The following is a 17,841-nucleotide window of genomic DNA, read 5'->3' on the forward strand; positions in this document are numbered from 1 at the left end:
AGTTGAGCAAAAAAAAAAAGAAGAAGGAAGATGACCACTGAGGTGATTAATGAAAATTCTACTTACCTTTTTAATCAACCTCTAGCAGCAGAAGAAAAAAAGACAAGGTACCATAAGGTTTCATAACCATAACAAGGAAGCATAATCTATGATCAAGGTAGTCAGTAATGTTACGTACTACTGTATGATGTATCTAAAGCAACAGTATTGATTCGAGTTTTAGTTTTATCAGCACTTAACCCTAACCCTAAAAATGGACACTTTGGATTAATGGTAAAAAAAATTGACTACAAATCAACCCAATGGCCACACATGTTACCTTGCAAGTCAGCTGGATTCACAAGATCAAATGAGAAACCATCTGTGTTCAAATCCCTAGTAGTTTGGACCAATCGGCGTTGTGAATCCAGCTGCCTCGCAAAGTTAGACGGTGATAGACAGATGGTTCGTCCAATCACCTGCCAAGTATTTTTTGAAAGTGCCTGCCCTTTTCCAAACAGTTTCCATGGACGACTTCTCAGATGGTTCTGTGTAACAAACCATCTGGCATGTCAGGTTAACACATCTGATACTGTTGTTCACACATTAATATTTCTCAGTGTCGTAGCGGAAACTTTTTTTTATTAAGGCTATAAACACACACTATTCTTACCTATAGTTGATTTTATAGTGCCAGGTCTACATGATTTGAATTACACTTGATGTGGCAAACAACATTCAAGTGCTGAGGCCAATCGAGCTCAGGACTGGGACAGCGAACACTAAACACTGCCCCACTCCCTGCAGAGTTTATCTAATAGGCAATACCATGGAGGCTATCCTTTTTCTTGTCCAGTTGTCACCGTTAATTTGTGTGTTTGCTCGCAGGGTCGCATTCAAAATGACCTAAAGGGAACTCCCAAGTGCCCCCAGAATATAACCTCAAGCTAATTCTCCCTTGGCTAACGGGTCTCTCCCTGATGGCTTAAATGAGCCAGACAAAAAAGGAAACGGAGGGTTTGATCAAAAGAAAAATGGGAAGAGTATCCAGCAACAGCTGGGAAGGAAGGAGGGGGTACAGAAAGAGAGAGAGCCAGCCTGTATTTCAGGACTACTGTTGTGCTGACACATCACTGCCAGGAATTGTGACCTTTGGTTTGGTGCCCCTCCCGTTGTAAGAACTGTATCCTAAACAGCTTGGTGCTGGCCTGGGAGTGCATGAGTGTGTTAGCTACAGTAACAGAAGTTTATGTGCATGTGTTGTACAGGACGAGTCGGGGTGTACGTTATGTCTTCAACAATGCTTTAATACTTTGACACTGCACATTGCCGAGACTATTATTATTATAAGTTGTTTTAAGAAATATATTTAACAGCACAACAGTCTCCAAAATAAACATGACATTGAACAAACACCTCTCTAGAACTGTTTTAACAAAAACTAGCTAACTTTTCATGAAGGTAGGTGGGATTTATTGTAGGTTTATTTGTCATATTAGGCTACCTTAGTTTAGCTAGTTATACCTAATCGACCAGAAACTGATGGAGAACAAACTGATGAAAGATGACTTCCAAACATTTGTGGAAGCCATTTTACATGAGAAATGACTTACATGTAAAGATCAGTTATTACAAATTTCATTCATTTACTTTTTCTAAATTGTTTGATCAGCAGTGGTAGAAATGGTCTAGTGGAAAATACAAACTACTCACAGCATACGGATGACTTGGTGTCAATGTTTTAATCACTTACACGAACCAATCTCCCGAACACTCATTGTTCTTTAATTTTCCTGCCTGCTGGCCTTTACAAGAATGAAACAGTGTCTACTCTCTCCTTGCCAGAGCCTGACAGAGCTATTAAGCCAAACCATGACTAAGTAATTTACCAAAATGTTGACTTCATGTCAGTAGCCTATCTTTTATGGAACAGCCTGGGCACACTCTTTTTCGAGGAGGAGAGATTCATGCCAGGCTCATTTGCTGAGTACCATCTGATGGATTGATTGATTTATTGATGTACATATTCAATGCCTTGTCCTTCAAATCATCTGCAATATGAAACAGGGATTGTGCTCCATTTGCTTTTCATGTATTTCATAACAGTCCATCAAAAACAGTATGATGTGCACTGTGATGAGTACATAAATGGGTGTTCAGAGAAAAGGAAAAACTGGTTGGGAGTGGGATAGGAAAAATAAATATGTTAGCAGTATAGTCTGTTGCTATACTGCATGAATTGCAGAGAGGCAATCCCATAGTATAACAGTTTTGCTCAACAATAGTGCGTGTGCACACTCTGAAATCAAACTGATTTCAGGACATTTCCTCGTGTCAATACCCTTGAAATTAATTGATGTTAGAAACCAAACCCAGAGAAAACCGAGCAGCACACCCAAACCACAAAGTGAGTTTTCTGCCAACGTGTGGGGTTTTCAGATCCTTTCCTTTGGAGTAAACAATAGGTGAACAATTATGTGTGCTCATTACAACCCTTGGTAGGCAAAACCTAAAGATAATATATGCATTTATTTGTTTTGTTTTTTTAACAGCACAGACTTAAAAAAAAAAAAAAAGTTAAGTTGAAAGTTATACACAAAAGCTTGAATCTTCCTACATTAGAAGCACAACAATGGGATAATGGAGGCTTTAAGCAAATGAAAAGCAGACACTATCACTTGAAAATGCTTACACGCTTGCACACAAAGCAGTCTTCAAAGAGGCCAGGCAAAACATTTGACTCATGTGCACAAGGTGACAGCACCGATGGATGTCTATTTCAAGATTGCCATAAGTTAAAGTTAGGAGACATCTGTGACAGACTAATTGATTGTCTACAGAATGACTGATGGGGGAAAGAGAATACTCAGAGCTGGAGTGAGGGGAAAGTTTAATTTATTATCCAGGGGGAAGCTACGCAGAAATAAATGTCTTTTAATACCCCTTTGCACAATATGTGATGAAGTAGAAGCGTTGAAATGTATTACCATTACCTTAATATCCTCCTATAATGCACTACCTGTCATACACTAAATGCTTTACATGCTGTAAATTCAACTTTTATGACAATCAAGAAATAAGTATCCATTCAAGTGAAAGTGCCTGAAGTTCAACCCTTTCGTTTGGCAGTCAGTACGTCATGCACACTGACAACATGATGGATGAATGAACTGATGGACCTACCCATTTTTCATGGTCAGCGCTCTAGTAACACACAAATACAAATGGAAAGAATGTGTTATTTAAAATGTGGAGCGGTCAATTACACAATCTGAGAGCAACAAACAGAGAGAAACTGGTCCTTACTGTGTAAAGGCAGAGTGGGGTGATTTATTAGCATTGCTACCAGAGAGTTTGTATTCTAGCCAACATCATGTTGTCTTGCCAAACAAGGCCAGCCAACAATGTTGCACTGTTGAGCACTAAACAAATCTGCTACCCAGGCTAATAACAATGCAGGCCTGATCGTCCAGTGGAGAGGACCCAAGCTGTATACAAAATTGGACACTTTAAGTCCCATCTATGCCAGAAAGCTATGTTGAAAGTACAGTGGTAGCACAGCACAAAACCAGAGCCATCTTGTGTTAAGATTGTGGGATTTTGTACTCAATTCACCTTGCAAATTGTACTGTAATGCTTTGTAGTGCTGGGGTTTATTTAATTGCTACAATAGTACCGCACAATGATTCATGCAAAAATAGCTTTCTCATTTCTGTTCCTATAATACCAGCGGCCTGGGCTTCGTAGCAGCTAATGATAGAGATAATAATTAAGTCCATCAATTGAGGGAAGTTTTTAAAATCAACACAGACCATGTGTATTTGGTAGGAATAGTGCTTAAAAAAAAGAAACACCACTACAAACAAGCAAAGCCTTGTATGCAGTTGTTGATTATGCATTTTAAAAGCTAAGCAGTGTTTCGTTTTTGTATTTCCCCAAAAATATATTCAGTTAAACTAGTTTAACGTGTGATGCCACCCCTTACAATCTCTTGACCTCATCCTCTGGGTAAGTAGCTAGAAGTGTTGGGTGATGGGATTAAATGACACATGAAATGAGTCTGTTAGAGCGCAGCAGCATGAGTGAATATGAGCATCTGACAGGGGTTTACAGACCATACGTAACCCACCGGAATGCCTCACAGATGTCATTGACAACCCCCATGGCGATCGAGAGTATCTGACCTATCAGAGATTACTTACCTGCTATAATATACATGCCAAGTGAGCTGGAGCAGAGCCGGGAGGAAGGGGCTCGCACTGTTCAGTGTAAATTAAGAGAGTAGGGCGAGCGAGGAGAGAGGGGGCCGTGGATACAGCAGAGCACTCACAGATAATTTCCCGTTTTTCTTTCACCCCTGACGCCCTTTCATTATCAGAGCTCTCTGATCTTTTTTTGTAAAACATGGAATGTGTTACAGGGAATGAAAAGAGACGGCTTCTCTTTAGAATTCAATTACATTTCTCGGTGTTAAAGTAGCTCAGAGGTCTGGTCTCTCTACTTGCTCTAAATGCCTTTGGGGATTGGGGGGAACACACTTGATGATTTTCAACATATTAAACAGATCCAAGCCAGAGTTTAGTTTAGAAATTGTTTGAAGCATGTGAAAAAATAATCAAATGATTGACAATCTGACAGTTTAGACTGACATCGTAAACCTGGACAACCTTATTCAGTGCAGTGTGTAAAACTAACCTGGTTCCATTGAGTAAGGTCTTCCATTTATACACATTTTTTTGGTTATTACAGCAGAGTCCTCAGCCATGAGAGTTATTACAGTTATACAGTGCAGTGGACTTCCAAAAATATTTGACTCTGTGATTTAATATTAAAAACCCCACAAACTGGAGAACTGAAATTATTGCTACTGTCATCCATCATCAAAGACTGCAGAGGAGTATGCCCACTCTAGAGTGTGGATATAGCAGCATTTATAATATTTTACCAGAATATTTTTAACCAGAAAAAAGTTAAACTTTAGAATGTACCAGTATTTCTATTTTGTATTAATATTTTAGACTCTGTGCCGGTAGTTTAATCAATCTGATTTATAACTCGCAAGTGAAACAATGAAGTTAAATAATTGAAGATAAAAATGCTAAAAGTAGATTTTGTTTTAATTCAAAATGATCAAAAATCAAAAATTAAAAACATCTGATATTTGCAGGAATATCCAACATGGCTGAGGCCCAGCTAGCAGAGCCAACAGGTACCTGATAGTTGTAGGATTGTTATTTTATCACTTGAAAGTTAAAGTTTGCATCCATGTGTCATCAGGTCCTGCACAGTTGTGCTACATCTATATTTGAGTTTGAGTTTTAAAGGCCATTTCCTTTGGGAAAGGTTGTTATCTTGGAAAAAAAACTTGCAGTATTTAAATGCATCATTTTGGCTGGACTTAAGCTTGATTGGTTGGCCTAAAAAAAATCCTTGAAATATTTCCAAGCACGCCAGTTGAATTTGATATGAGAAGCCTTCTCTGCTGTGCCAGTTTCTTTTTTTCACTATTCTAACAGGAAAAAAGTTGTGAAGAATATTACAACTTTCCATTTTATTAATCCTCTGCCAAAACATCTTTATAAATTTAAAAATACTGAAGGGCATTTTTTGTTAATGGTAGACCACAGATTGATTTGTGTATGTGTGCATGTATGTTGGTGTATGACATACTTTCAGTGTGTTTGTAGTATGAGACAGACAGAGGTAGGGTGGACCGGTGGGAAAGAGTAAGCACTCACCCCTTCGTTGTTTTGCCCAGTGTTAGCCAACATCTCCTGCAGGGCCCGTACTGACAGGGACTGCTCCAGCACAAAGTTACAAACACACAGGTCTGGAGGAACATACTGCAGGATTGAGGGAAAGAAAGACAAGGAAGGAGAGAGAGAGACAGAGAGCGAGAGAGAGGGTCGGGAGGAGAGGAAGACAAAAGGATGGCGGGAAAGAAACATTAGTTGAATGAAAAGGCAATGACGAGACAGCTCCTCTCCTGGGTACAAATAAGCCAGAAGTGTATTACCCTTGAAATTCCTTGTCTCGATTTCTGCCCTTTTATAACACCTGTGGAGCCACAAAGAGCTCTGCAATACTCTATGGAAGTGGCACACTGCAAGACTCTTGAAAATAAAAAAGTTCTGTAAATTACCTATACCAACATATTCATGATGCTCATTGACATTGTAAAAGTTTATGAGATTACTAGCATGCAGAAGACTTGATTGGCAGACATACAGGAGGTAGCCTGAATTGATATGGCACTGTCCATCTGTAGTAAGTGTGAAATTGATTATGACAGAGGAAATAAATGTATATTTGAACATATGGGTAAACAACATCTTGAACTGATATCATAATGCATTACATCAGATATTTACATTCTCATTGCATATCCGTAAACATACCAGCTGGGAGTGCAAAAAATAGACATTGCATCAGTGCACCATATGCTCCACATAAAATATCAAATTCATTTTTTTCCCAATTTATTTTTATCAAGATTTAAAAAATTAAACTGAATTGAGTAAGACACACACACACACACACACAGAAACACTTCATCTACATTCATATTCAGTTAACATTTCAGCAGCAGTAATTGGTTACTAAATTAATTGCAGGCCCTGCTCTGAGACAAGACACCAGCTGAAATGATTAAACTGCTCAGTGAGGGATGGTACTCATAAATAATTCCGATGACTTGCAACTTCTTTGCCATGCTGGTGTGTTTGCTAACGAGTGGCTTGGGATTATGAGGAGGGCTGTCAAAAGCTGTGAAGCCCGCTGCTGCGATGACCAATAACTGCTTTGACTATAAGGCTAGATTCCTCAGCACACTGTGTTGCTTGCTTCTCTGCTTATTCCAGCAGCTATTTACGCTCGTTTATCTTCACTGCATGGTTTTTATGTTCCAATAAATTCAGTAATTATTGATAGTCAGAAATAATTCAAATATCAAACATGGATAGTAGATTTTCCACAAAGCTGAAGTTAATGTTAGTGGGGTGATAACAATAAACAACACTAAAAAGAGCTGAAACACAACTAATCAGCAAAGAGATAATAAAAAGGGGAAAGGATATAGTGCATTTATCCCTTTCATACTGTTCAGGGTCAAATTTGACCAATTTCATTTTACTTTACATTTGAGAGTTGTAAAAACACCATATACAAATTTATTTTACTTGGACTTTTGCTAATGTGACCCACAGTATACAAAAATTGAAAAAAAAATGCATCCATTTTTTAAATGTTTTATTTAATTTTTTTAAACAACAAAAACATCAGCATTCAAACATACATAGAACACGTATTCTTCATGTTATATAAAATGTTCTCCTGGGTCTTAAAATAGTGATTCCCCCCCCCCAAAAAAAAAATAATTAATCAAACATTTATTAATGACTGATGGGGAATTTATGAATGTGAATTGGTGTAGAGACTTGTTATTAGCCAGAATATGAACAGAATGTAAGGTTTAAATAATAACATAATGCCTGTCAATTACTGGCTACTTAAAAGCCATTTAGAGGCCTTATCTTTAATTACATCTGCTTGTCAAAGTATGATAAATTAATTTACTTTATGCTATGCTAGATGGCACTGTTGATTAACATCACACTGCTGACATAACTTGTAAAACATGTAAACAAACATTAGCTGTAAGCTGCTGTAACACCCACACTGTCATCAGTGTTCATATCCCTGACCTGATATCTTCTGACTGATCCTAATATGATTTACTGCACACTTAATACTGTGTATCCCCACTTCATAACAATACCCACAGTCACATAATATGCACCGATATCCATCTCTTCCGAACACAGAAGAGGCCCAGGAATGATTTAAGGTGTTGGGTGCGTGCCATGACTCGGTAACACAACCGGCTGACCCTTGACCCCTGCAGTAAGGTGAGAAATGTGAGCAGAGTCGAAGGCTGCTGGGCGATAATGAGGACGCCACTGCTCTGTAACTCAACACATACATGCTGGGGAACCTCCGGCACTGCTGTGTGTGTGACCACTTCTGTGTGATGTAACCAAAAGGCCGCACACGAAGGTTACACTCAGATACTTATTATTTAATTTCCCTTACACCCAGATAAGATGCTGCCAGTGACTAAAATCTATTAAATATCATAAACTAGTAACCCAAATCTAGCTTTCTTACCGCGAGACTTCAGTGGGGTCAGTTGAATATTTACTTTGGCTGCAAGAGAGCCATGACATGACGCAGGTCCACCTGTGGTGTCACAAGACATTCTACAGAGATAACATGCAACCTGCTACAGACCTTACACCTTCCGAATGATTCACCGGCAATTTTCCAATTATCCTACTTCTTCCAGGGTTGGGCAGACATAGTGAACATTCTCCCTTGTCTGGGAATAGAAAAGAGTGTCTCAGTGGTCACAGTGACCTTTTAAAGAGTCACATTTTTTCAGGCTCTGCAGGGAGCTTGAGAAAACACCATAATGTGAGCGGTACAAATGAGTAAAATGATTAAACCAAAGATCAAACGGTATTATTTGAAAGTCTAGTGGCTTACATCTTACGCATGCCATTTAAAAAGGGATCAAATAAAGCAGAATAAAAAAAGTTACTCTATCATCTCAAAGTCATCTATTGTTGTAAATCCTAATAACTTCCTCTTGGATAAGTAAGTGGAAATGAATATTCTCTGATTGTCAACAAATCCCATGAAAAAAAGAAAAACCAACAATGAACTGATCCTTCTAACAAGTATTGTCTGTGTAGCCAAAGCCTGATATAGCCTCATTCTCAGTGCCACAGATTTCTATTGTTGTCCAAAACTATGGAAAAAAACATAATTAAGTCACACTGTTGCGCTGGGTGCCACGCTCCTTCATTAGCATGAACATGGGTGCTGTTGTTTATTTTTAGCAAATCCTACTGTGACGGCCTTAGCTACACATGGTAACATTCACCCGGTTCACTCTCCCACCTCATTAGTTTGCTACCTACACAGGCTATTTTTATTTGCAAAGAACACCACCAAAACTGCTTACATTAAAGTCTGTTTAATTTTGAATATGTTTATTTGCTTTTAACCTTACATTAAGTGCACACATATTCTGTTATATTTACCGTTTGTTTGTTTGTCTTTGAGTTACCATGGTTGTTGGGGGAGGCCTTTTCCTGATTGAGCAAAAGTTGTTACTGAGGGCTGAGGACTCTTAAATGCTGGAGCCAGCTCATTGGATCAAACCATGTACTTTCATGTCAAAGGGGGGGTTTGGGGGTTTAGTTAGTTTGCTTCATATTTAGTTGTAATTGGTGTCCATCTTGTTTACCCCTTGTGTGTGTTATTTGGTTTGGCCAAGCACTACATATGTTTCCTCATGCATCTTTCTGTAAAGTCAGTTTGTTCAGTGTTTGGGATTAATGGCATCTGTGAGGTGGGCAGTTAGGTGAATACCTGAATCCCATTGAAATTTTCTAAATTGATGACCCTGGTGCATGATGGTTCACCAGTATGGTTTCCTTGGACACTTGGAACTGAGCCACAAGCTCCATCTGTGCTTCTCCTGTTATGACAACTCAAAATGTCTGCTGTGAAAAAGATCTGTTAAAGCTGAAGAGTGCTACAGTACAATGCTCAGCTGATTTAGGTCATTATCAAGCCTTTTTATAAGAAATTACAGCATCTCATAATCACACATTTTCATAGATTTATGTCTTCAGTAGGAATTAATGAGTTTGTGGCTGAGAGCCATGGTTAATAACTTATCAAGAAATGCACCCATGTGTTGTTTATTGGGTTTTTTAGGGCATTTCTAGTGCCTTTATCACAGTGTCACAGTGGAGAGAGTTGACAGGAAACGAGGGGGAGTGAGAGATGGAGGTGACATGCGACAAAGGTCCGCTGCCAGAGACAAACTGCAGGGTTTGTGCTTATGTGGCATGCATCTTAACCAGTGAGGCTACTTGGGTGCATTATCATTGTTGGTTTTGATGTTTTCATGGGATTTGTGAACAAATACAAAACTATGGAGTATTACCAGCCTTATCCTTTGAGGAAGAGGAGTTAAAACAGGTAAGCTTTTTTTTTTTTTTGATCTTCTACATAAACTTGAGATGTGTTGTCAGTAGTTTATATCATGAATCACAAATGAGATACTGTGTTCACAAAGAATGATTGCACGACAATTTTAAGAAGCTTATAATGCGCCATGGTAGTGCGTCATGTCAAACCAAAAAAGTATCCAATTTAAAAACACTTCTATAATCTGACCCAATGACTCCTGGTTTCACCTCAGCCTTATTCCTGTCTACCAGCAGCAGCAGGGAGCCAGGCTTGATTAGAGTCTGGGAAATGAGGCGTCAACACCTGAGATCAGCCTCCAGATGACAGCCCCTCGCTTTGTGCCAAACCACAGCCGTCACCCTCGACATTCAGCCACATGTCACACCCAAGGAGGCCCGAAGCATTGTCATCGGCACCAAGGTGAGAGGGGAGAGGTGTTCGTGATGGTCCGTCTAGAGCTCTGCCAGTGTTGCCCTCCAACTCTGCAACAGTTCCAGGTGGTTGAGCAAAAACACGCCCTCGTGTCCTCAAACTTTATTTTATCTTAATGTGAATGATCCAGTTCAGTTATGCTTAACTTGATATGCACAATGCATAAAATCATCCTAACATGGTTTTACGGTTGTGATCATGCATATATCAGTCTGATATGTAAAGTAAGTGTGAAGACAAAAATAAAACAGTATACAGATGCTGCATTGTCTAACCCACGCACCTTCTCTCTACACTTTAATGTCTCAGAAATATCACGGAGAATGTCGTGACTAATGATGTGCATTATGATATACAACAATTATGCAGTTCTTCAGAAGCATATTCTCCAGGGCCACAATGATCTGCTTCATTTCAACGTCTTTTTTTCCTTTGTGGATGGTACCATACAGTCTTGTCAAGAAGAAGATTAATGAGCTGTACAACAGTGGTGACAGCTCTGTTGTGTTGCAACGACAGCACTTGCAGCGAGAGGCTAATTGACATAATTCAGTTGCAATAAAAAAAAACATCACCACTTAATTTCAAGACATTAGTTGTTCAAGACAAAATGTATTCTTTACAAATCATAGCTCTGTATGTTGTTGGTTCAATTGGCTCTGCTCAGGCACCTTGACCAACCAGTAAGAATCGCCAGTGCGGCATGATCTCTGACTGACCCCATAAACACTGTCAGTTGTGTTTGTTTGTTGAGTCCTAGCCAAGTTGGAAGCACCACATCCAGAAACTGAACCCCAAGCAACTGCAGTGGTTGGTGTTTGTTTTTCCTCTGCACCAACCAGACACCCATTTTGAGACCTATTTCATTTAATTAACTGTAGTTTGCACTATAGGGTCCACTGAGAATCTGCACTTACTAAATTACCCCCATTATTTGACACGGAAGCTCATCTCAATATGAGTGGATGGAAGGGAAATAGAGGGTAAACATGGGTTTTAGAGAAGGAAATCATTACTGTCCATGTGATCACTCTGTTGTGGAGAGCCTTTTTTCCTACCTTTTTTATATGTAACATCATTTCGTATGTCTATTTAACTATGAAGGGGAATTTCAAATGAGGATAACCTAATTTAGTTGCTTAAGAATTCAATTACTGGAAAATGTAATGCACTTTTTGAGAGGGGACACAAACATGTCAGGAAAACAGACATAGCAGATCAATCTTAGCTTGAAGTACAGTTCCAATTTTTTGTGAATACACATTTTCAGATAGCAAACAACAACTGCATTTATTATTGATTTGGATCATTGAGATCATTGTCTGGTTTTCACAAAATTACTTGTCTGAATATTTACATCTAGGCCAGCTTCATGATGTTGAGTAAGCTGCACTCTGTTAATTACATTTTAGGAATATGTCTGCTGGATATGATATTAGCTTTTGTGATTCCTCATTCTGTCACCTCATTAAGAAAGCAATTCATACATCAACTGGGGGGGGGGGGTCATCAGTACAGTGACTCCTATCCAGGGACCCCATGGGGTACTAGCCAGAGGTACATGGAAAGACTGTGGAGTAGCTCAACTAATTTGAAAAAATTAAACCCAGATATCAAGTTAGCTGTAACATCTGAACACCACGTGTTATGATTGAGAGTGTGTGAAAACCAGGTGTGAGCAGAAAAAGTTACAACTGTTGAAATACATTATTTAGCCAAAGGTAATGGATAAATGGTAATGGTAATAGATAGTTTGCTAAAACTGGAATAAGTAAATAGAAAGCTAAACTGGATGGATAAAAAGTTTGAATAATTATCTACAGTAATGATGAAATAACTAAAAGTAATGGATAAACGATTCAAGTAGTTAGCTAAAAGTAATGGGTAGCTTGAAATAGATAACTGTAACTTATATTTAGCTAAAAATAATGGGTCACTAAAAATAATTGATAAATAGCATCAGCTCAGACAGTTAGCTAAAAGTAATGTGTAGCTTTGAATAGATAACTGTACTTAATTTATAGCCTCAACAGTTGACGTATTTTGCTAAAAATAAGGGGCAACTAAAATAAATTGATAAATAGCATCGGTTCAGATAGCTTAAAGTAATGGTTAAATAGTTGAAACAGATACCTAACAGTAATGGATAGACAGTTCAAATGATTAGCTAAAAGTAACAGATACATTGTTTAAATAGTAGGCTAAAAGTAAACATTTCAAATAGCTAAAAATAATGTTTTCTTTGTTAAAGCAGATAAATGTAACAGTTAACTAATGTATAGGCCAAACAGTTCAGTTTAGCTAAAAATAATGGGTAACTTAAAGAAATTAATACGTAGCATAAGTTGAGATTGCTAAAAGTAATGGTTAATGGCTGGAATAGATAACATTAGCTAAAAGTAATGGTTAAATTGTCTAAATACTTAGCTAAAAGTAAACATTTGAAGTGGTTAGCTAAAATTAATGGATTAACCATGTAACTCGTTAGTTATAAGTAGCATAGTTTTAAATGGTTAAAATGTCCAGCTTCTGCCACTCTAAGTGATAGTAGTACAAGTATTTTTAAATAACATCTAGTTTAAAATTAGTTCAAATAAACACATTTGAATGGTGTCCAAGAAGGGCTACTGGAGCTCACCTGACGAGGTTGTGTGGGCGTTACAGATAATACAGGTTGGAAAACACTCCACTAACACAAAAAAATAACTGTTTTTCCGCTGAGGTATTTTCAGAAGCAAACTTTCCATAATAGTGCGTCATCATAAAGGTCATTAGAGCCCTTCCTAGCTGCTTTAGATGCCTGTCTCTGCCACTGAATTTCCATTGCTCCATATTAATTACAGGTTGCAGCCTTAAAATATCAAACCCAGACAAATCTTTGTGCTGTCCTCACCTTAGCTTCAGATGTGGGTTCCAGGTAACAAACACGGTTTCCGAGTCCCTCAACGCCCAGACAGAACTTGCGATGCTCCTTCTGGATGACGGCCACACTCTGAAGAACCACTTCATCGTCCTGCCAGAAGGAAAGAAGAGCGTTAAAGCCAGAAAATGTTTGACAGTGACCCATCCAAAATAAACAAGACCAGACAAGAAGAAAGTAGCCCACATTGGCTCAGAATTGGTGGCTCTTTTGCTTCCATCACTTGGAATCAAAATACTATGATTGAGGTTTTTAAACTGACAACCAGTATACACCACAAGCTGTTTTATTATGGAGTTTGGGCAGCCTGGGTTGTTTCAGAATCAATAATCACATTTTCCTGGATATGCAACCAGAGGGGAAAGCTCAATCATAGGCATACAATTGACAAAAATATGGGAGGCAAGATACTGTACATTCATAATATATTTTTCATGTTTTGATAAAGGGGCACAAAACATTCAGCCAAAATGGAAACAGCATTTATAATTTCACAAGACTTGTGGAAATCAGATAAGAGGTACACAATACAGCCGAAAAACGTTCTGGCAGTGAAACTAAAAATGAAAAGGAAAACATCTTGTCAAAAACAATCATTTCAGCAGTAGAAAAGAACAAAAACTGCATTAATCAATAACCGTAACAGCAAACCAGCTTGAGTAATATCATCTCTAAACCTGTTATGCAGCCTCTGGTATCTCTGTGGGAGAGAGGAAGACCTCCATTCAATCAGCTCAACCAATAAATGAACATCTGTATGGGTCGGGCGAGAGAGGGTAGGGTTCTATTTGGCAACACACACACACACACACACACACACACACACACACACACACACACACACACACACGGATATTGATTTGTTTGTGTATGTACGTGTGTGTGCGTGTGTGTGTGTGTGTGTGTGTGTGTGTGTGTGTGTGTGTGTGTGTGTGTGTGTGTGTGTGTGTGTGTGTGTGTGTGTGTAAGAGAATGTGTGTGTGTCTCCTGCCAGCTCACGTCACGTCCCACACTAATCTGAGCTGATGGTTGCCATGGTTCTAGCTCCCACCTCCTTCACAGCAGTACTAATTCAATAGATTTCGATACAGGCTGCACAGCACCCACAGACTCACCAGGCAAAATAACAGACCCTGACAATATTTCAAAAACAATGGCACCCTGGACCCAAAACTACAACATTCAGCGTGATCTAACAGCAGAAGTTTCTGCATGATTGTACGCCAATGATTGCACTACTCTGTAATGCTGTCGGACAAAGAATTCACTACCATCTCCTGTATCCAACAGTAAAATAGGCAATTGAGTGTCTAATTTGTAATTTCATACTGCTGTATAGTTTTAAATGAATTGGAAACAAGAGAAAGGGGTTTTTTTCAAACAAAATTCAGAACAGTTTTCTGTGGGCTAGTATAGATTGTCTGTTCTTCAGCAGATGTGAAAGTTCAAATAGATATTGTAGGAGGATTTAAGTCATTCTGTCTTTTTTTTTCATTGTTAGTCAAGATGTTCCATCATGTGTTGGCATTGCACCACAAATTAGATACTTGGTCTTTCTGGTTTCTATATGTGGGAGGTGCTCATAATCAAAAAGGTACTGACTCCACTTTCTTCTCCCTCAACACTCAACAGAATTCATTAGACGTGTGAATTTGTTGCTTACACTAAAAATTAGTTCAAAGCTGAAATTAATCAACATCTGTGATACTGCTCATAAGATATAAAAGTTGATCTCTGCAATTTACATTTAAAAGCATTGAGTACATTTTCTGTCAGGGAAATAAAATAAAAAATACTCCTGTGACAGATGAAGCAGTCATCTAAGTCCAACATATTTCTACGTCAAAAACGAGATCAATATTATCCCACGGAAACACCGCCTAAAGAGAGAAATGTGACTTAAATTGATTAATAAACTAATTGTGGTTAAACAGGCATTTGCTGATTTATACTGCAGCTAATTAAATGAGAAGCTTATTAGAGAATATCCAATAAAAATACAAACTACATGAGTCTTTGGACCTTATCATAGCTATATGTTGGTCAGTTTGTGTTGTGCTGCAATAAAAATATATCTTGAAGCACTTTTAATAGATAAAGTGAAGCACAGTGGAGTTAAATGTCACACTGAAGTAAATGAGGAGCCAAGCTGGCACGATAGTCCATACCGGCAGTGTCTTAGGCACCACACAACCTCACTTTGGGCTTAAGGGAGGTGATTACTGATAGCAGAAAGCATCACTATTGGCTCCAAATAGCCGCCACAGCTTTACTTGTGGTTCTGTGATGGAGGAACTGTGATGCAGTTTGTTGTTTCAGGCTACAGATAGGGTAACTCAATATGGCCACGGGAAAACCGAAGACTTGTCACCTCTTTAAAATTGAGTAAATACATCTGTTTCTTTTCAGCTGTTTGGAATACTGGTGGCCTTATGAAACCAGCAGGGCACGGCACCATTACTGGCATACCCAAGTGTTTATACGTGTGTATGTACTGTAGCAAGCTGTGTTTAAGTTAATTAAATTGGTATTAGTTAATACTTAAATCATTTTATGAAAGCGGTCACATCTATAGAATAATTTGGCACTATTTGTCTGTGTGTAAAATCCTGTAAAGCAATAATTAGAGGAAAAGTAGACACCAGCCAGGCAACAATAAATATTTATGCTTTTTTCAAAACTGCTGGTGGTCACACTGAAAGGCTCCAAATGCATAACAATTAATTCTTGCTCACTTTGATAGCAGAGCTTCAGAACCAGAAGTGTTCAGGATTTCAGTGCGCTCAGAAAGCTACATACTCTAATGTAGACTGATAGCAAGAAAGATCCATTCTACAAAATGGATGATAATACCAACATAGTTATATGTATAAATATAAATACAGCCCGAGGAAATGCTGAGTTTCATATTGACTGTGAATACATGGTGGTGTTATCTTATAAAAATCCAATTCCCACAATCAGATCTGAAAAAGCTAATGAAATGACCTTGTGTGTCAACAGCCAAGATACTTTCTTAAGACACTTTATGTCTCTCTCTGTACCCCTGACTTGATCCCAAGCCAGAGAATTTGGTGAATCTGAGGCAAAGTGATCCTCACAGCAGTGTGACCATCTGCTAAACAGCTAAAGAGCAGCATCAGTACTATGTATAGGGCTAAGTAAGGGGTTGGGTGGCTGCTTTACCCAGCTTCCAAGTGTAAAGCAGGAACTTGACCCTGCCCTCTCCAAGCTCGACCCCACCCGTCCTCCCTACCCCTCGATATCCCTTTTGGAACCTACGGGTCTGACACTTCTCCACTCTAGCAAACCAAAGAGTGTTTGTCACTGTGGTTAGGACTTTCCTTGAGTGAAGTCTGGCACTGCTGGATGTGTCGCTGCTCTCCAACAGACCCTCAACATTTGCCACCTCTCACTTTCTTCTCTCTCCCTCTGCTTTGCTCACTGAGCAGCAAGCCTCTGTGTGCCATAAAGGACAGCGACAGGTGTGTGAGTGTGTGCGGCCTGATGCATCCACCAACTGAAACCCGAGCGCTCCTGATGCTCTTGACTGCCAAATTAACTCCCACAACTCACCCGCCACTGCCACCAATGTGAACTTGAGAAAAGGTGAATCTGTTCAATCCCTCAGCGCTGCTATTTTGACCCGCATGTTTTGCACATGCTCAGTGGAGATCAACAGGCAGACTTTACAAAGGAAAAATTGAGAAGTTAAAAACTTAAGGGAATAGAGCAAATTCCGGCATATTTGTATCCTTGTTCACACTGTCACAGTGTGTACTCTGTTTAAATTGGTCTGATTGCCTAGGAGTCAAGTTTCTCATAAATGTCAGGCAGGGTGCTAAGTGCAGGTTGAGCAACGTGTTTTTAGTGGCGCTCAGCTAACAACATGGAAAGCAAAGAAGATCCAGTGTAGATGTGTGAGAGCTACAACCTGATAAGCCTGATAGGGGCTGACGTCAGAGCCTGTGAGCACTTTGTGGGATCCCACGTCGTAAAAACCATTACAGCTAACACAGATCTTTAGAATCTCTGCATTCATGAGCGTTCCGTCAACCACAAGCACCTGACTATAAATAATGAAGTTATTATTCTCGGTGTTCCAACCTTATGTTCAATTTTTAAAAACCTTGTAGCCTTAGGAAATGGGAAAAGGTAGTGTGAACAATAATGATAAAGGAGAACCTGACAAAGTGCTGTGACAGTGAAAAATAGAATTTGATGTCCAAACAGATGAGGATGCAACAAACAAGCCAACAAAGTAACAGGGAGTGAGATGCAATTTGACATTTTAGCTTCACAAGATATTTCAGAGGAGAAATAATCTTTATGGTTGAGAAAAAGCTAATGAGCAGAGGCAAAGATTTTCTGGTTAATGGCCAGGTTGAACCAGGTCTGGCATCAGTCTGTTGCTGCTCGGTCTATTTATCAGATCTGATACATGTTAAACTAATCAATACAGCCAG

At 38.9% G+C, this 17,841-nt stretch overlaps 1 protein-coding gene across 1 annotated transcript in view; it reads right to left on the reverse strand.

Annotated features, from left to right (window-relative positions):
• The window catches only part of ryr3 (ryanodine receptor 3), a 107,840-nt gene extending 90,423 nt beyond the window's left edge, over positions 1–17,417 (reverse strand). Inside the window, exons 1-5 of the mRNA XM_062436959.1 lie at positions 17,310–17,417; positions 13,349–13,468; positions 5,718–5,822; positions 3,163–3,183; positions 67–81 (exon numbers count right to left, since the gene is read on the reverse strand). Coding sequence (XP_062292943.1) covers positions 67–81; positions 3,163–3,183; positions 5,718–5,822; positions 13,349–13,468; positions 17,310–17,417 — 369 coding nt within the window. The remainder of the gene's footprint in view (positions 1–66; positions 82–3,162; positions 3,184–5,717; positions 5,823–13,348; positions 13,469–17,309) is intronic.
• Positions 17,418–17,841: the final 424 nt, after the last annotated feature.

Source organism: Scomber scombrus, chromosome 17 (genome assembly GCF_963691925.1).
Source record: "Scomber scombrus chromosome 17, fScoSco1.1, whole genome shotgun sequence".
Taxonomy (NCBI): domain Eukaryota; kingdom Metazoa; phylum Chordata; class Actinopteri; order Scombriformes; family Scombridae; genus Scomber; species Scomber scombrus.